Source organism: Podarcis raffonei, chromosome 2, assembly GCF_027172205.1.
Source record: "Podarcis raffonei isolate rPodRaf1 chromosome 2, rPodRaf1.pri, whole genome shotgun sequence".
Classification (NCBI taxonomy): domain Eukaryota; kingdom Metazoa; phylum Chordata; class Lepidosauria; order Squamata; family Lacertidae; genus Podarcis; species Podarcis raffonei.
Window position 1 is genome coordinate 81,673,143 of NC_070603.1, and position 20,111 is coordinate 81,693,253.

Below are 20,111 nucleotides of genomic sequence, written 5' to 3' on the forward strand. Positions count from 1 at the left end.
ACAGGATACAAATAATGAATAAATAATAAGAAGCTGCTGTTTCCTCCTCCACTCCCTTAACCTCTGTTTGATTTCCCCATACACTCGAGATGGCATGCTCCACCTTGCTCCGAGCGCAGATGGTGGAGCAGGCTAATAATAGATCATAAACCTCAGAGAAGCCCAAGGACATGCTGTCTGTGGGTACTTGTTTGTTTTAAATCAGTGATGGGTGAGCCAATGACTCAGTCCAGATATTCCAGCTCAGTCAGCACTGATCTCAAGCAGACAGGACCGAGGGACAGAAAATTGGGCTCTTGGCCTTCCTAAACCAATGGATGATGCTGTTTTCTTCTCTCAGCACATGCACAAGAAGTGTGTTTGGTCAGTATTTAAGACAGGGATGAGTAACCAACTCCCATCAGTCTCCAGCCAGTTTGCAGAAGCAGAGGCTGACAGCAGTAGTAAAAGGACACCAGAAAATATAAGCAGAATCCGCTGGCGATAGAGGAAGAGGAGGATGGGAAGAAATAACAGCCTCACTTGGATGAAAATACAGTGCATGGAAATGTTTCACCTGAACATAGGAAGCAGGTAGTTGAAGTGAAATGTTTGCTTTTGTATATCGTATTTCACTACTGTGCCAAATAGGAAGTATTTCTGGACAAGCTGGCAGTTATGTGAGAGAGAAAAGTTTCTCAGAAGAAAGAGAAGAAGGGACTGAGATGTCACAGTGCTACATTCAAAGCCCTATGGTCAGCCATAAAATTCACAATCCCACAAGTGTTGAGAGAAGCATTATAAATCATTTTGGTACATTAAATTACAGCAATTTACTTGGATCTTTCTGTTTTACGTTATGTGCTATTGCCTTATCAGCATCTAGGTTTCCAGAAATCCTAACAGTTCAAAACAGCAAACATGACTTTTCTCCCAAAACTTTTACTTTTATTAGAATTCTTCCATTAAAACTCTGCATATAATTTCAACCCTGTTTGAAAGCTACAGTGTTTGGTTTTCTTTTTAACCATCCTTATCCCAAAACACTGCCCCAGAACACAATGGGTGTACAACACAAACTACTCTGCATTCCTTGATTTGGACACTGCCACCTTCACAGCCTGGATGATGCCATCCTTATCGATGCCAAACATCCTAAGCAGCTCAGCTGATTTTCCACTTCTTGGTATGTGGGACACAGCCAAGCGAGAGACTGTGATCCCTGGTTCTCCAACCACAGCCGCAGCAACGGCTTCTCCAATGCCACCTAGGGAAAGATAATATACAAATGGATGATAAGTCAAGGCTAACAAGCTTTATTTCTTTTTAAATAGCTGGATTAAGCTGCTTACAAAGAAAACAATTGGATAGTTCAGAGGGATTGGAAAGGTTGCAAAGTTGTTTGTCCCATGAGAAGCTTTTGCCTAAACAGTTTTTCTTCTAAGAAGATTAGTGCTTTGATGCCCAATCAAGGCAGCTGATCTCCAAGAGTCCACACAAGCCATCCAAGTAGAGTAGTTGATCATGAAGACACAGGAGATACAAAAATTATATTTTATAAATGTCTAAAGGAGGACCTGTGGTAAAACGTTGCAGTGTGGAGTGCTCCTTTTTTAGTGTTCCAGCCAGCCAGTTAGCTACGCTTTTCTCCACAAAAATTCCATTCCATTATATCATTCCCCCGCCCCTCCACAGCAAACAATCAGCATTCTGAGCACAATGAGCTTGTTCATTCCTCAATGGACATCTTTGAGGTTCCTTAGCTATTCCCCCCCCAAAGAATTTTTTTATGGGAACGTTGGTGTTCACCCAAGCCTGATACCTCCCCATTCTGTGAGGATGGTGCCATTTTGGCTATATAACTAATGGCACTCATACCCTGAATATCTGAAATAGAGGAAACAATGTCTTAGATATATAGCTTATTAGATGATGTTGGACCCCCCATCAGCCCCAACCAACTAATGGTCAGGGATAACAGAGTAATATCTGGAGAGTCAGCAGCTCCACTACAACAGCAGGAAATGCAACTCCAACAGTATAACTGTTGCAAGAGCACACCCAAGCTAGGATTGTCAAGCTAGGATAGTCATGAGAGAAATCTCTTTCATTTCTCTAGGTGTCTGTACCATGTATAGGTAGAGCTGAAGCACAGGAACTAGAAAATAATCAGTGTCCATGTATTTCTCATCATCGTTATTAATCACCTTCCATGTATGTCCAATGCAATATACAAAATATAAAAAACCCTCCAAAGTTAGGAAATAGCACAGAAGAGGAATTAAAAAACAATAAAAAATGGACACCCATGGCAGAAACGCATATACAGTACTGAATTTTTCTCCTTTGTTATCATGTGTGTTGACCTACCTTCATAGTAATGGTCTTCCACAGTGATAATTCTGCCTTTGGTTGCTCTTGCATTTTCAAGTATAGTTTTCTTATCCAGAGGTTTTATAGTGAAAGGGTCAATCACTCTGATGGAAACTTTTTCTGAGAAAAAGAATGGGAACAGAATTATGCCCCAGAGCATGTGGCTCAACAAAACACAGGAGAGGGGACTCGCTAATGTTTAACGTTTCATACACATTTATTAAAGCATCCCAATGGGGGTTTTGAAACCACTATTTGGTTCTAAGAATGGCCAGAATATAAGTCAAAAACAAGCTGACTGATAAGTAAGCGTAAGCCTTACTTTCTCGTTTTGTCATTCCCTAGAATGAGGGCACTCATAACCCACTTCCAAGGACCTTTACTATGATAATTGATCTCCAGAAGAATTAAGCCACCCAGAGGCTAGCTTATGGAATATCTAAAGAACTAGATAGCACAAGGTCATCATTCAACTTCAGTCTTCTTAAAGCACAGCTGCCTGCTCATTTATCCAATGGCTATAATTGCATTAACTTATTAGTACTATCATCTTGTGGACTTCTCAATAGTGAGATTTCCTTTATTCCACCAAAGGTTATGTTGGAGAATGCCAATAGTCTTGGATAATCATGGCCCAGTACACTTCCGATACTAAAATGATGATATCTGCAGTGAAATGAGTAGCAACACATGTGTTTCAAGGAGCAAAATGAGGATGGGAATATGCGACCTACTGCCAGTTAGGTAGCCTGTAACTGAAAGTGTTCAGGTATGGTGCAACCTATATGTTTCAGGAAAGATGACATTTCATCTACTGTGAAACAAACCATGGTTTACTTATCCAGGACTATCCATCTAGTAAGATCTTGTGCAGATGCAATATTCCTAATCAATATACCACATGCTCACTGACTTCTCCTTTCCCTCCTTCCCTTTCATCCATGGTTCGTCTTGTACATGCACTGCATTGAGGCTGATCATAGTTATTCCGAACCAGGGTGACCTCAAGTGTTTAGAACCAGTTTGCGTCAGATTCACCAGTCCCTGTCAAATGGGAATCTAGTTAGCTATTCTTAACAGTGATGTTAGTGGCGTAATGTTACACCATTGTTAAACAAACCATGGAAATTCACAAGGAAGAGAGGCCATGCAAATCCATATCACATTTCCAGTCTCTATTGTTCATACCAGGGCTACGTTGCTACAGATAAGGTACATGTTTGGGTTTGATTTTATATATTAAACTAACTTTTTTCTTGTTTTTTTACAAAATAGACTTAAGGCTCCAAGGAAAGGTGTAGTAATTAGATTACACTTCTAAAGAATTTCCTACCCCCCTCCCTTTATAGCCCTTATGTTCTTCCCTACAAGATGGCTGGTGTGCATTTCTCAAAAGAGTTTGGTGTAATCACCTCTCTTCAGTTGCTCAGCTGCAGCCAGTGCCTCGTGCAGAGTTACTCCTGCTCCAATAACCGTGACCTGGTCATCTTTGCTCTTGAATACCACCTGATAACAACAGTAAAACAAAGAATTAGAGAAAGTTCTAGATTTACTGGAAAAAAGCTAGTAAAAATCACAATGTTCAATGACTACGTTCTTGTAGTTCAAGTCTTTTAGCAACTTTCAAAATGGTGCTCACCTTGGCTTGTCCAACATGGAAATCCTCATTGCTGCCATAGATCACGGCATTTTCTGGACGACTGGTTCGTATGAAACAGATGCCCTGTTTCAAAATGAACACAGGATAGATTGTAACACCCACAATAGCCCATGGAATTAAACTTCAAAACGGAAAAAAGCATTTAAAAATCCAAACACCAAAACTAGTCTTTTTAAAGCTGGGTGTGTCTAGTTCTGGATGGGTGACCACCCAGGTATTATAAGCATGACACCTTGGGTTCCATGACAGAAGAAAAATGGGGTATCAATGGAATGAAATAAACAGCCAACCAACAATGAAACTCTGACAAATTCACAGCAATGGGCACCCTTCCCTATATTCTTCTGCAACAGAAGAGAGCAAACTTCAGATCTGGAGGCAGTAATGGGCCAGATCTTTATCTTTTCCCCATCCCTATGCAGCAACTGTCAATCATCTGAGGTCATGAGGATGCCAGGCGATTGACGCCTGTCAAAAGTCCTTTGCACATTTCCTTCCTAATGCCCACTGCACTTGGGAAGTGCTACACAATGAGGAGTCCCAACGTTACCTATCCTCCATCTGATGTCATATATGATGTCAGGTGTAAGGCTTGCCTGAAATGAACTTGCAGACCAAATGGGGAGGGCCAGCAGGTTCCCCACCCCTGCTCTAAAACTCCCAAGCAAGCACACTGCGGAAGAGTTGCATACCTTTGTATTTGCAGCCAATTCTACTGCCTTTTCAGTGGATACAGCATCACTAGGGTAAAATACAGTTGAATTAGGAATGGCACGGAACATGCACAGATCTTCCAGCCCCATCTGTGAAGGTCCATCTTCACCTAGAAAAGAGATGGTTTAGGGGCGGGGGGTGAAAGAAAAATATCAGTGTTGAAAAGTGAACAAACTTCTCTGTATGCTTCTTAAAACAAAAGGCATCCAAAATAAATATAAGGCACTCACAGGACATGGAAGGCTACCTACCATCTTCTGCTTAAACTTGGAAATAGCAAAGAAAGAAGATAGAAGGAAACTAAAAAGAAAGAAAACTAGGGTTATAAAGAAAAATCATGAAAAAATGCAGGCGTAAATGGTAACTAAAACAATAAAGCAGAAACTAAACCACCACTACCACAGAGGCAAAAGAAGAAGGAAAAGGGATATAGGGCTACATACATGAGTACAGAAATGAAAGAAAATAAACACACAATTTTAGCCAACTGGCAAAAGAAAAATGTACAAGGTGACAGTAGGCATGTCTCAATTATTGGTGGAACACAGAATAATTCATGATTCTATCAGAATGTCCCATCCTGGGAGGGGGCACTTGAAGCTCATAAGAAGCTTACTTTTCAGCGAAGATTGGCTTAATGAAACCCACAGAGAGATGCATTATAATTAGGGATATATTTGGGGGTGTGGGTGTGGGTGTAGAGCAGTGAATGGCACAGTTCAAATCCCTCCAGGGCCAGCAGTAGGAAGAGCTGTGGATGCACTTGTGCCCTTCTGGTAGAAAAGAAAAGTATTTACGGGAAACCAGTTAGAAGAACTGAGTGCATTTTTTCCAGCTTCTACTTGGCTGAACTGACTTGTGAACACTGTCTGCCTTAAAAAGGAGCCAGAGAGCCACTCCAAAGTCATTTTTTTTTAAATGTGGGAAAGTGTCTGCTTCCTGTTTCAGTACAATTGCCACAGAGGATGCAGTGAGAGTTACTGAAATGGCACTACCACATCTCATATATAGCCACAGCTATATGGGGCTGCTTGTATCAAGTTAGACCAACAGCCTATTTAGTCAAGGACCCCAAAAAGCCCCAGTCGGTTGTGCATCTCTGCATTTTAATAAACTTGAGGGGGTAGAGGTTTCTCTCATCGTTGGAACTTAAGATCCCATTCTTGATACGGGCAAGGATTGAACCTGCAGCCTCCTACATACAAACACACACTTCAGAAGTAGGCGAAGCTTTTATTCTGATGGCCGTGAGAGATCTACTGAAATAAGTTCTTGACATGTGCAAAAAACAAAAGCACATGCCCCACCCTACAAACAGTAATAGAATGTGTGCACTGAAATATACACTGGCACCTGTACTTAAAAGTGGGCTTCACTGTACTGTTGAAGAAGCAACTGGAAATTCTTTGAAGAGAAGCACAAGTGGCAAGTGGTGTTAGAAAGAATCTGAGGCTAATTAATGGCTAAAGCGAGCAACCTGAACATGCGACAGCACTGAGACAAGTATAGCAAAGCCCAAGCTGAAAATTCCTGAACCACTGCCAAGCTGTTCAGGCTTCACTGCTTACATTTCCAGTGCAAACTCTGAGTGCAGCATGAGCAACACTTAAGCCAATAAGGAAACTTCCACTGTGCTTTCCAAAGCTCAGATTTAAGAAGAAATTTGTGATAAGCCACTTGCAGTTCTAATCAGCTTATAGTATGGTATCATTACTGAACCATACACTTTGTCAATGAGCTATGAAGGAACAATATTGCTCCCAAAGATCTGGCAGCTGCTGGCAAAGGTGATTTATACTCACATCTATCAGACAAAACACTGTTCATAATAACCCAATTTGCACACACCCCTAAGGCAAATTATGTCTTGGCCAGAATGAGCAAGCATGCAGGTACCCAGAGAGAAAATTATGGTTACTTTGCTTATCTCTGGTCATGCTATTGCACTGCTTGTAGCTAAACCAGGGTTTGGCTTAGGGTTATGTTTGAACACAGACTTGAGGCTTGTCTCCCCCAAATAACCAAGGTTTTTGCTTGGTATAAATTCTGGTTTCTTGGGAGCGAGACTAACCACAAGCATTAAGTTTACACAAAAGCTAAATTAAAGCATGTATTTGGCTCATGGCAGTGCAGCAGAACCAGGGGAATGACAAAGCGCATCAGTTTTCATGCTGGGCACCCACATGCTTGCTGATTCTTGCTAAGTCATAGTCTGGTTTAGTATTATGTACAAACAAGGTCATTATCCATATAGCAATAATAGAATAAAAGCTCGGGGGAAAAGCTTGCTTTGCTGTTTTAATTTTGTTGGGTATAGCCAGAGCGTCCTGCCCGTTGACACAATGGTAAAGTGTAATGGTCATTTGGAACTAAATGAGAATACACAGCATTTTCTAGCACATGTTGGAACAATCTCCGATACATCCAAAACTCACTTTATTTGTCTCTAATGTATACATGGAATGTCTATTGTAGGCAGATCAACTATGTGAGGTTTGAAAAGTACACTTTGGTCAAAGGACTTAGCAGACCATCAGTTTTAAAAGCCTCATTTCCTCTATGATGCAACAAGTGATATCAAATAAAAAGCAGAGAATAAAATTTGTACGGTAATAAGGTAGGGGGGGAAGATTCCTACAGAATTTTGAAATTACTTCCACTTCACGGGTAAAGCAAAGTTTAGATTTGAATATTTGTTTCAAACTCTAATTTTAACCATGCCCCTTAGTTTTATGAGCTGTCTGTGTGCCTGTATCTGGGAGACTAAGGCAATCTGCTGAATAAATTTAAAGACGCTTACCAATGGATACACCGCAGTGAGATCCACAGAGGTTGATGTTGCTCTCGGAAATTGCTGCCATGCGGATCTGATCATATGCCCTGGTGTAAAATGTGGCAAAGGTGCTGGCAAACACAATGTTTCTGTCCCGGGTTGCACAACCAACGCCAACGCTCACCTGTAATGTGGGGAGGGAGGGGAAGAGCAGATTAACCAGTTCCAGCAAAATGTGAGTGCTACATGCTGAGTTAGCTAAATGTTTTATGCCTATATAAACGATATACGTTTTATATATTTATATTCTTCCTCTGAGGAGAAGTTCAGGGCAGTATACAAAGCTCTTCCCTTCTCCCTATGTTATCCTTACAACAAGGTAGAGAAAAATGGGAGTGACTCAAGATCAGCTGGTAAGTTTAATAGATGAATGAACTTGGTCTCCATGCTCTTGGTCCAATTGCTACGTCACTACTTGACTAATAGAGCTGGAGTGCATAGAGGAGTGGGAAAGGAAATAAGAGTTACATGTGCCAACAGAATGATCATAGCAGTGCAACCTGCTCTCATGCACATGTTTGTGGTGCACAAAATGTGCTTAAGCTCCTCAATAAATTGGAAGTAATGGCTCTGGTTGCAGCAGCCTGATCTGCAGAGCTCTGAAGCAGAAGCTCTCTGACAATGGTAGGCTGGATATAGGGAGAGCAGCAGCAAGGTGTCCAAGGCCTGAGGGAAAGGAGAAACAGGGCAGGAGATGCTCTGAAAGAGGTGGGAGGGAAAGAGGTGGTTAACTATGGGGCTGAAAGAGGAGGAGAACTATGGGGCTGATGCACTATGAAATGTGCCCTTGAATCAACCTAGCCGTTGCATGTTGCAGTGCCCCTAGAAACCCTAAGCCCGTGGTGCCCAACATGGGGCACACGCCCCACAGGGGGCAATTTGATTTTTAAGGGGGGCAATTCGAGAATGAGTTAGACCAAGTTAATGACCTTTTAGCTTCCTCCATGTGAACAGGAGTTCCCTTTTTGAACACAGTAATAAGAATTATATGTCACTGGGGAGGATCAGGATTTTAGAGATGTTTAGGTGGGGCATGCCCCCCTCAAAAGGTTGGGAACTACTGCTCTAAGCTCTTTAGGACATTGTATCTAACCAAGTCATCTTCAGAGCAGAGTCACCAAAATCAATGGACAGCACTAACTTAAGCCTATTGATTTCAAAGGGTCTGCTTCAAGGATGACTTAGTTGAATACGAAACCTTATTTATAAAGGTAGGGTAATGGCAATGGTTTAATTATGAGAGTGAGAATTTATCCCCAAAAACCCCTGCTTAGTTTGAAGGAAGAAACAAATGAAGAAACACCCAAACAAGCCACCTTACCATGTTTTGTTCAGCGATGTAGCATTCAATAAAACGGCTGGGGTGCTCTTTTTTGAAAAGCTCAGAGAAAGTGGAATTTTTGGTATCCCCATCCAAAGCAACCACACGGTCACAGGCATGGCCCAGTTTGGCAAGGGCCAAGCCATAAGCTTTGCGAGTAGCAAACTGTGGAGAGGAAAAGGACATTGATGCCCTGTTTTCATTATGTTCAATTATTCTGTTATGCTGCAATTGCAAATCTCAGAAATAAAAACCTTCGAAAATGAGTCCAAGACAAAACTCTGGATGACCAATATTACACTGAAGAGTTTCAAAGAATCTCTAATGCTCCCCTGTATGTTATAGTATGTCACATCAATACCTTATGCTTACAGCCAACATTTTAAATGTTTACCATTCTGATCCTAAGCATAAAGATTGTCATAGCTAACTGAAGCATCTATAATATGTCCTTGCAATCCTGGTTAACTTCAAGCTTTCTGGTGTTGTGCTAGTAGTACAAGGGTCTTTATGCCTCTAGTCATCAAACACATCACAGCTGAAGTAGAAAGACCTAGGAAAAGGCCTCAGGGGAAACTGTGCTGAGAGAAGCCAGGTTGTCCTCATACGGTCACACCAAGTGCAGTGTTGTCCTTTACTTGACTAAAAGCTAGACATGGGAACACAACCAGCGCTTCCCTAGAGAAGTGGAAACCCCAAACCACCCTTCCATGAGTTTCTCCTTCTGTCTCTGTTTGCTTTGGCATCTAAGAGTTTCCATAAGGTTTTTGTCTGCAGGCTCAGGTAAGATTTCCATGCTCTTCAAATCTGAGGACAGGGAGAGAGACTGGTAAGTCTTCCTTTTCTTCTCCCATTTGCTACATTAGTTCAGCTGCCTGACAGCTATAACTTGCTCTGCATCACAGCAGGTGAAGGAGACAACTGGCCAGTCATGTGACTTTGCCACTACTAGACACGAGGGACAGGCAAACTCTCTACCTGCTTCATTCTTAAAGAAACAAGAAGTCTGCCTGGGTCTAGAAATGGCAACCAAATTTGATCAGGATCCCTTCCAGTCTGAAGTAGGGACCTGCAGCCTTCACTTGCAACCATCCTGAATGCGCAAGGCATCTCATGTGTGATGGCTCCACAAGTCCCATTCTTAGCAGTTACCTTAGAAGTGACTCACTAGAATTATGGCCTAGCCTTTTAAACAGGCATGAAGTAAAACATTTGCTTTGAGACTCACATGTACAAGATCAAGTATGGCTCATCTTCAATAGTTTGAAATAGCGTTTACTCTTCTCCCAAAAGGTGTGACATTTTGAATGGGCATTCTGCTACTATGATGAATTAATTACAATTGGAACTCCACTGAGTAGGCGGCTGAATGTCATCTGGAATATTTTACAGAATTCTGGACTGAAAATTGTTTATTCTTATTAATCAGCTCCATAAAAAACGCAGTTCCCAGAATAGTGAGCAAAAGCACCTTTCCAATCACAAATATAAACCTAAGCTAGAATTGCTTGAGGAGAACAGAGAAAGACCATCATACCTTCTCTCCCAACTTGTAATTTGGTGGTGAAGGCATCTTGACATTTCTGATACTGACAACTGGTGCATCTTCTTGCGGAAGGGCTGGAGAAAGCTTTTTCTTGTTCTGGATTCTATCATCAATCTCTGAAATGACTTGCTCAGCCATGTTTCTGGGAAGAGGTTTGCCATGCCAGTTTTCCTTATCCTCAACACCTGCGGATTACCATACACATAATTAAAAATAGGAAATAAGTTAAATACAATACACTTTCTCAAAGTGCCAAAATCAGCAGCTTCTTCTGAGTTAGGCCCAAGTAAGCTAATAAGGTTATTTGCAAATGCAAACATCTTCCTATGAGGTTTAAGCTAGCAACGCCTCAGCCTGCCTCATTCCTGTTACTGTATTCCTTTGATCCTGCAGAAAGTCTCCTGACACACTTCCCTGATGCCCCTACGGCTGAATTCCTTCTCCCTCCCCATTATACTCCCGGTTCCATTATTCAAAGATGCTGATGCTGAGCCAGTCATGAGAGTGTTATACTAAGACTGGAAATACCTGGGTTAAAATCCTCACTCGCCCCCCCCCCCACGCATCCAATGTTGCTATCATTCAGCCTGACCTACTTCACAGAACTGCTTTGAGTTTCAAATTGGGAAGCAGGGGAAGGAGATTCCTGAGCTTCTCCCAAGGACCTAGCAATCAATTAAGAAAAATATAGTCCTAGTAATTCCTCCCTTCATCTTCTCGTCACCTCCTTTCTAGAGTAATCTCCTTTGGTGCTTGGGCCCACTAGAATGACAATATAACACACACATCTGCATCAGTTCAATTACAACATAAATGCATATTGCTATTATCCCTTTTTGGCCTCTCTTAGTCCTCTTTAGATCATGAGCCTCTGCAACACGTATCATCACAATTTTGCTTCTGCAATCCTGCTAGCTAAACCCTTGGAGCAGGTTGCACTATGTGTTCAAGTAAATGAATAAAATCAAGCCAGCAAATCAATAACCTTGACTGCAATAATGACATGCTAGGTATTCTGTAATTAAGGACCTGAATAAGCAGGCACTCTGTGCAAGCACGAAACGTCTCTTTGCTTCGGGAAAGAGCATCAGACAGACTGAGCTCTCACAGTAACAGGAGCTAAATACTGGATTCTTTTCGCCATACAGAAGTCTCACAGAATGGCAGCATTTGTTCCTGAAAAATGACAAATATCCTAAGTTTATTTAGCTATTTTTGAAATGGCTTAAGCCAGCTGATGGATGCACAAGATTAAAAATGTAACATAATGGGGAGGAGTGGGGAATACATGATAAATGCATAGTGGCACAAACCCCCAGTTGCCTAGCGCAAAGAGATTCATTATTCATTGTGATTTCAGCTGGTTCTCTACCAGAGCAGAAAGGAATTCACATCCTTGCACGTATCCAAATTCAGCAGATGTGCCTGGGCTTTATTTAATTTTTAATGGGCACAGACTGCCAAACAGGCAGAAGGAGCACAAATATCTCTGCTGCACAAATGAAACATTTGATGTGTCCTGCCACTTGTGACAGCTCACAATTCATACTGGAGAGCCAAGCAGAAGACGATTCCTGCCTACTATTTACCAAAAAGTGGCAGATTACTTAACGTGAAGCAGGAGGAAAAGCACAAGAGATATTTTGAAGGCTAACTCAAACTTCATTTGATATAAATATATGATATGAGTGAGCATCTCATTCATATTTAACAACTACTGAATTTTTAAAAAAATGTCCATGTGATTCTCTTGATTTATGGTTTGAATACTGCACACTCCACTTTTCCTGATGGCTTAATTTTTGGACCATAACCATTCTCAGGAATATGGAAGTACATATACGGGCATTCTCCTTTACGCTAGCCCACTCTTCTTCCCTCACCCCCCTTGAATTGAGCCTAAACTTCTATTTTATTTAGCTTTACATCTCAGCACCATGCTTGACACTTTTGTAGCATGTTTACTGCACAAAAAGCTTTTCCTTTACAATAATCAATGAGTTATGCTCCCTTAAGAACAGGGCTTTTAAAAATATTTCTGCTTAATATCCCAGATTGATCACATTTTATGTAATTTGTGTGGAAGACTATTATTCAAGTCCTGAGGTATGCTAATCAGGTTTGTTTAGTGTTTTGATTTGCTTTTGATTTCGTGGTGTATATAAATCTGGCTAAATATCAGATATAGCAAAGGGTTATGATTATATACAGAATAATTTACAGCTGAAGCTTGGTGTGAAAAGAAAAGGCTTAGAGTTCAGATCTAGTGTTTCCCACTATGGCACATACTGTGTCACCTTATAGGCAGGGATAGACAACATGGTGTCCTTTAACCCCAGCCAACATGACCAACGCCGGTGATGTAGGAAGGGGGTGCGGTGAATGCGGGCCACCCCAGGTTTCATCACTGAGGGGGGATGATCGCGGGGCCTGACCTGCAGCACGCCCGAGCCACACATCTCTCCTGGGGAATGATGTGGTGGCTTGGACACCTGCAGACTCCGCGCTGCCCGAAACAGCAATGTGGGGCTTGCGGATTCTGTGGAGGTTCCGCGCAGCAGCGGCTTGCAGCGTCCCTGAGTGCAGGGCATTTGCGCTGCCCCGGGCGCTCAAGCAGTTAGCTACGCCACTGACCAACACTCAGGGATGGAGGGAGCTGTACTCCTGCAATGTCTGGAAGGCGACATGCCACCCTGTAATAAGGTGTCAGCCATCTTGCCATTTTAGTCACCTGCAAATGCAGAAATGTTTAGCAGGCGTTTCGGCTTGAGTGAGGAACTGATTTCAAAGAACTGGTTCACACTGAAGTCTTACTGGGGGAAATCAAGCCTTTCACACTTAGTGATGTGGCATAAACATTTTCTAATGAGATCATTAATGACACTGTCATATAATCTGAGGTTTTCTGAAATCAAGCAGTATATATATTGACTTGTAGCTCAGTCTTTTCACCACTATGCTATACCAACTATTACATTTATTTCTCTCTCATTCATATATATGAGTGAGTGTGTGTGTGTGTGTGTGTGTGTGTGTGTGTGTGTGAAATAAATGTGATAGTTGGTGTAGCATAGTGGTGAAAAGACTGAACTTGTAGTCAGGAAACCCCTGCTATTGAATCTCACATCTGCCTTGAACTTACTAGGTGGCCATAGGCAAACCACTCTTTCAGTCTCAGACCCCTTTCAGCAAAACAGTGTTAATGTTAATGCAGGGTGGTTGCTGTAAGGATTACATGACAATATAAGTGTTATGAAAGCACTATGTAATTCCTTATCATCATCCTTATCCTTAATAAAAAAAAGTGGCTAGAAATACTATTAACAAGCAAATCATAGCGGTAGCTGCTGCTCAGCTGAAAAGTCTGCCGCCTGGCATCACCTGTTATTCCTTTGCCTTTATAAGTCTTGGCAATAATTGCAGTTGGCTGATGTTTGGCCTGGCCAAAGGCTTTGCACAGTTCCTCCACACTGTGCCCATCGACGACGATAGCATGCCAGCTAGGAATGCAAACAAACAGATTAGCTTTTAAAAGGATTTGCAGAGGCAAAGCTTTTTATAAGAGCTCCGTGCCGCATAAGCAAAAGCAAGCACTGAACCGGTACATATAGTTATATATTATTAATAAGCTATACTATGGCATTTTTTTGTTGCAAGATGCAGCTAAGATCCAAAGAATAGCTTAAGTGTACCAAAGGGCTTGGCACACCCAATGAGAAGTTTTGCTTTGTTTTTTGAACAGCCATGCCCAAGCTGTATCACAGTTCGCTTTATAATGCCTCTTCAGTATCAAACTCCTCAGTAGTTTGAAATAAATTAAGACCAAGCTCTCCTGGATGCTTAGGAATGAGCACACAGTTCTCTGGATCCCAGCGACATGTCAGAATCAGAAAATGTTGCACTTGGGCGTGTAGCCTTAGCTTATTCGTCTTCGTCTCTGACTTATGGCATGCTGAACAGTAGCAAATTTTAGTCCTAGCATATTCAGCCTAACCTTTATAAATGAATAATAAAGGAACCAGTAGCTAAGAATATTAGGCAAGAATGTATCATGGACTAAAAGATAAATATCTTCCAAGTATTCATAAGCATAAAGGACCTTTGCAAAAACCAAGAATTATCTCTCTGAATAATAAGTTTTTACTTTTTCCACTTACTATCGCATTCTCTTTGTGGGCTCAAAGCTGCCTTCAACCTGTTTAACCACTTTATTAAAATAACTATAAACTAAAGCCAGGTCTAGAATACTTGTTAAGGACACAAGAATCTATAACAATAAATCCTTTCTGAAATAGAGGCAACACCTATGTGACCTAAAGGCTCAAATAGTTCAATGGGGCTTTTAAGCGTTTTAAGGAGTGAGGAAATAGCCAGTTTCCTCAAATGTGACAAATTTCAACAGAGCCAGAAATAAACGCTATGAAAGCATGACTGTCAACGGCTAGACAAATTTTAAAAAAGCTTCCTTGCCATTTTGTGCTCTTCAAATGAAAGAACGGACTGATTCCTGGACAAAATTTAACAACCTGTATTGGCCTTTACTTTTCTGTATTTATGATCCCTCTATATTGACTATCATGGCTCCAAGTTGGATGCAGACGTCTCTGTTTGTGGAAGGGATTGAGATTCAGTAGAGGCTCCCAGTGCATGAAGAAGGCAAGGTGATTTTCACCAAATCTGTCTTCTCCGTGTAGCCCCATGTGCTCTGTATCCTGACACTCTGGAGCAGCTTTTCAGAGAACACAGGAATTTGGGGGGAGGAATCAGGGGGGAAATGGCCTCTTCCTTCAGCGGGAGAGCCCTGTGGGAAGACTGCTGCCCCTAGAGATTTTGATTCTGCATTTAATGATCCTCCAAACTCAATCCACAAATTGAAAAGAGCACAGAGCAACCGAAGTTGAAGACATCATATATTTCTCAAATACATACATACATACATACATACATACATACATACATACCCAAAGGCTTCACAACGTTTTTGGTAGATTTCAACATGATGCTGCAGAGGCGCAGGGTCACTTTGTCCAAGTCGGTTAATGTCAAGAATAGCAACCAAATTATCCAGCTTGTAGAACCCAGCAAAGGCCATTGCCTCCCAAACTGAACCTTCAGACAATTCTCCATCACCAAGGACACAATAAACACGGTAGCTGCGTATTGAATAACAAAAAGCAGGGACTAAATATTCAGTATCGTACGTTGACAAAGGAGGAAAAACACTTTTTCAGATAAGCCTACACAGTATGGACAATACAACAGTAGCCCCAATGAAACATTTTGCCTTTAATGACACTCTTCCTACATAGATTTTGTTGGCTCTTCTTCAAAGCCTATAACATGCTTCAGCCCTCTGAGGAATTTTGCTTTTGAGTACTTTCCTTTCTTTCTACCATTTTTTGTTGCATCATTATTACATAACCTAGTTAGGTGTTACAGCAGCATATCTGTGTATCTGGAGAAAATAGGTTTGGATCTTAGGAGCAAAAGGCAGTCAGGGGCACAGCCCATCATGCCAGCCACATGCTTCCTAGCCTGACAGACTTTTGGTATCAAAAAACTTCAAGTGACAGCCATGTGAAAGAGCACACACCATGTGAAAGAGTATATCACTTCCTTTTATTCTTAAATTCAGACCCTGTCACCATCCCCAGCTTCCTGTGTGGCTGGGGAAGAACTGGATTTCAACACAGGCCTGCTGCCGTTACATTCGGTTTCACCATTAGGACAGGGGCAGGAAACTTGTGGCTGCCCGTATGCCCTTGGACTACAATGCCAACTATCTGTGAACAATGGCCATGCTGGACAGAAGTTTCTAGTTCAGCAACATCTGAAAGGCCTTAAGTTTCCCACCGCTGACTTTGCTACAACCAGAATGAGTGTGCTTCGCATACTATTACACGGCCTTCTCAAACTTGGGTCCCCAGATGTTGTTGGACCACAACTTCCATCATCCTTGGCCACTTGTCCTGGTAGCTAGGAATGATGGGAGTTGTAGTCCAACAACATCCGGGGACCCAAGTTTGAGAAAGGTTGCTATAATGTTTCCAAAGCATGCTCTCTGGATACTAAAGGCATTAAGATGTCTTGGGTTATTTCTGTTCTGGCGGCCAGTTTATTTTGATTTATTCCTTTAATCAGAGAGAAAGTATACAATCCTCATTAGATGGGTCGATCCAAATGTCTTGTTTGTGTTGGTTTGTGACTCATTTATACTGAAAAAGCTAAAGTGATTTATAGTACTGGATGTGACATAAAATAAAGTTTATGAGCCTAAAAGGTGAATCAGACAAAGGCTCATCTAGTCCAGCTTTCTGTTTCTACCAACAATCCAGCAAATGCGTTCTGGAAAATAGTCACCAAAACATAATTTTAAAATCTAATTTAAAATAATGAGTCAGTTTTGAAGACAGGAGGAAGAAAACACAATTTTTTAGGGCTGTGTCAAAGTAATCACAAAAAACTTGCACATGTGCAGATAAAAGCTTTATGCTAGCTATGCTATATTTCTTATGGCTGCCATCCGCAGGGGTATGGACACAAGATTTATGCCTGCATTTGGGGATTTGGTTTGACAGGTCACACAAGGCTTGTGGATGCTCTCCGAGGTCCTGTTATACGATCAGGCTTGCACTACAGACATAAGCCTGCCTTCAATGTCATGGCTTCTCCCCTTCCCCAAGAATCATGGGAAGTATTGATCTTATTAGAAAGCCCTCCCCCTCCCTTTGTGGAATGAGCCTATGGAATGAGCTGCTGCAGGATATGATAGCAGCCACTAGCCTAGATGGCTTTAAAAGCAGATTAGACAAATTCATAGAATATAAAAGGCTATTAGCTGCCACTAGTTAATGATGGCTATATGCTACCTCCAGATTTAGACAGGACGCCACTGAAATATGGTTGCTGGAAACAATAGTGGGAAATGTCTTCATATTCTGCTTGTGGGCTGCCATGGGGCATCTAACCGGCTAGACTAGATAGGTCTTTGCTCTGATGCAGCAAGATTCTGTCAGCACCCATGCAAAATTACAAAACCCATGCAAAATTACAGTCATTTAGAAGCTATGTCTGACATTACTGGAACCTTAAGCACAGATTAATATTGGTTTTAGGATTCTAACATAAATGTGCCCTGAGAGGACAGCTTTTTTTCATAGTCATACACCATGAGAAACAGGGCTGCAGACAAGTATTATTCAGCTCCATAATGCAGGTTTTTAAGACCAAAATTCAAGCCCTCCTAGTGTAGTTCACTGAACTAACTTCATTTGTTCCTGTGGGCTGCTGCGGGTGTTAAGAGGCCTAATAATGTGTGCCCGTGTGCCCTAGAAAGTATTTAAGGAGCTCGTAATGAGCAGCAAGAATAATCTGAAACACACATTATTCTCTACTTTTGGTTTTTCCGCCTAAGTCAAAGCCTCACCTAAAGGTAATCAAAATGAGTAACCAGAGGGAAGCTGTGAGTCATTAGTGCCAATTATTGTAGAATGAGAATGTAACCTTGAGGGGGAAAAGGTGCTCTAACAATGACTCTTACTGTAAAGCTGGAATGAATGCGTGCCTGCTAAACACACCATCACTGTGACTCAGCAAAATCCTTGGGAAAACTCAGCTATTACTTAACAAGTGCTGCTTATAATCTATCCAGCCAGAGGCAAGGATTTGCACATTATTCAATATGTATATTTGAGTCTAAATGCTTAACCTCTAAGAACTGCTATACCTCAAGGGAAAACAAGTTGGGACACTAAAATGCTTGAAGTTTTGTTTGCTTGTTTTATAGTTCATAGCTCCAACCAGCACCAATGGAAACTCCCTTTCTGGGTTGAAGTGACAGCATGAGGCATATTTAGCAGAGGATAGAATTTCCCACCCACATATCGCTATTAGCTGTAAAAACAACAACCACCAGACATACAAATGCAACTTCCAAATGCATTTAGAGTCATGTTTAATTTGGCCCTCAGTTGTGGCCTACTGCAGTTAAATAAAAGGTTCAGCCCCACTTCCATTATACTGGGTTTACCCCCACTTCTTTCGTGTCATTAGCATCTGCCACAAGTAAAAGCACTGGGAGCGACAGTCTTGCACAGCAATGTTCCTTCGTGGTACGGCTGATTATATTAATATAGATTAGAAATCTTTTGATTGATTAAAAAGGTGCCCAAGACTCAGCCTTGCATTTAAGCACTAGCCTGGTAGCCACAAGTGATTAGGAATTGCATGCAGGTTGAGCGGATGATGCAATTCTAAGCAGGCAAGTGAGTGGTGTTAAGAGAGGGATAGAGAAGTCTGTCGCTGCTGAGCAACCAGCAGAGAGACTAAGGGAGCTGCCAGAGGATGGAAACCCTTTCCCATTTACTTCCAGCACACAAATGCCACAGCTTGTTGCAAAAGGAACTGAGCTCTCTAGCCATCCTTTGCAAGCCGCCAGCAAGCTTGAAAACATTTCTGCAGGCTAGTAACTTCTATGGGCTTATTTACAAGTTCTGTGAGTTTTAAAAAGCAAAGCAAAAGAACTGATTTAAAAAACGTTCTTAGAAAAAGCTGCAGATGGCAGGTGTTGTCTTTGAAGAGGCATCCCCTGTCCCCTCTCTCTTACAGAGGATGAAAAGTCTCTAGTAAGATGGCGCCTACTGCAACATGTGCAGGCATTCAAGAGTATGCTTGCATTGTTGTTTATTCTGATGCAAATTTACATAGTCAACTAAAAACCATATGATCAACTAACTAGCATTTCTTTAATCAGGTGACAGTTCTACTTCATGATTTTTTCAAATGAGCAAAGGCCAATGTGATGCATCCTAGTAGGGACCAGCAAGGGATAGAAAGAGCCACTGTGAAGTAACTGCTGCATTGCGCAATTTGATGCCATTTTTTTCTGGCAGACAAGTTGACATTTAATGGGTGATTTGCGACCCATCCCAGTATCTCATGATGGGGAATGCACTGGCAGCAGCATTTAAACCTAATAGGCAGCTGTTAAAAAGCCCAGGAGGCTGATAGAACAAAGTTGACAATCCTAGATGGATGTAACATCCCTCTCTCGGCCTTAAGATTTTGTGAATCAAACTCAACTCCAAGTGACAGGGTCCGTCCCCCGTCCCCCCCAGTTTAGCTTTTCTGCATTTCCTACTTCCTCAAATACTTTATAGATGACTGTATAATTTCTGGGCTGATTTGTCTATTTGCCGAAACATCAGTGTGCAAATTAAATGTATTTGTGTGAGAGGTGAGGTGGGGTGTGTGAATATAGCAAGCTGGCAATAATACAGCAAGACAGGAATAAATACTGATGAGAGCAGTTCATGCTATCATCTACAGTAAATATCATTTGTGTTAGAGCACGTATCTGCAAACTTTATTAGTCACCTAGCTAAATTACGATTTTACAAAACCCTGGCTATTCCCCAGCATGACGTGCAAAGAGCCAGTGAGCACCAACCGTAGGCAGAGATAAAGTCTTTCTATGAATACCACCTGCCAGGCTGCATTAAGATCAGCACATCAGTGTACACAGAAATGCTTTCAAGCAAGTGAAGTGTGCAATGTAAAATTGCATTTACTCAGCAACCCAGATTTTCATGCTCTAATACTGTCACATAAAATACATCAACTTCCCCAACACACACAGACAAATGCCTTTGGATATCTACTTTTCTTTAACACCACATGAAGATTT

The 20,111-nt window shown here is 41.6% G+C and overlaps 1 protein-coding gene across 2 annotated transcripts in view; it reads right to left on the minus strand.

Moving 5' to 3' along the window:
- Nucleotides 1–901: 901 nt before the first annotated feature.
- TKT (transketolase) overlaps nucleotides 902–20,111 on the minus strand; it is a 35,095-nt gene continuing 15,885 nt past the window's right edge. For both annotated transcript variants that reach the window (XM_053377801.1, XM_053377802.1), the window contains exons 5-14: nucleotides 15,388–15,579; nucleotides 13,808–13,926; nucleotides 10,418–10,611; nucleotides 8,881–9,045; nucleotides 7,527–7,683; nucleotides 4,705–4,835; nucleotides 3,992–4,075; nucleotides 3,765–3,858; nucleotides 2,350–2,472; nucleotides 902–1,246 (exon numbers count right to left, since the gene is read on the minus strand). In XM_053377801.1, coding sequence (XP_053233776.1) covers nucleotides 1,059–1,246; nucleotides 2,350–2,472; nucleotides 3,765–3,858; nucleotides 3,992–4,075; nucleotides 4,705–4,835; nucleotides 7,527–7,683; nucleotides 8,881–9,045; nucleotides 10,418–10,611; nucleotides 13,808–13,926; nucleotides 15,388–15,579 — 1,447 coding nt within the window. In that variant the 3' untranslated portion in view covers nucleotides 902–1,058. The remainder of the gene's footprint in view (nucleotides 1,247–2,349; nucleotides 2,473–3,764; nucleotides 3,859–3,991; nucleotides 4,076–4,704; nucleotides 4,836–7,526; nucleotides 7,684–8,880; nucleotides 9,046–10,417; nucleotides 10,612–13,807; nucleotides 13,927–15,387; nucleotides 15,580–20,111) is intronic.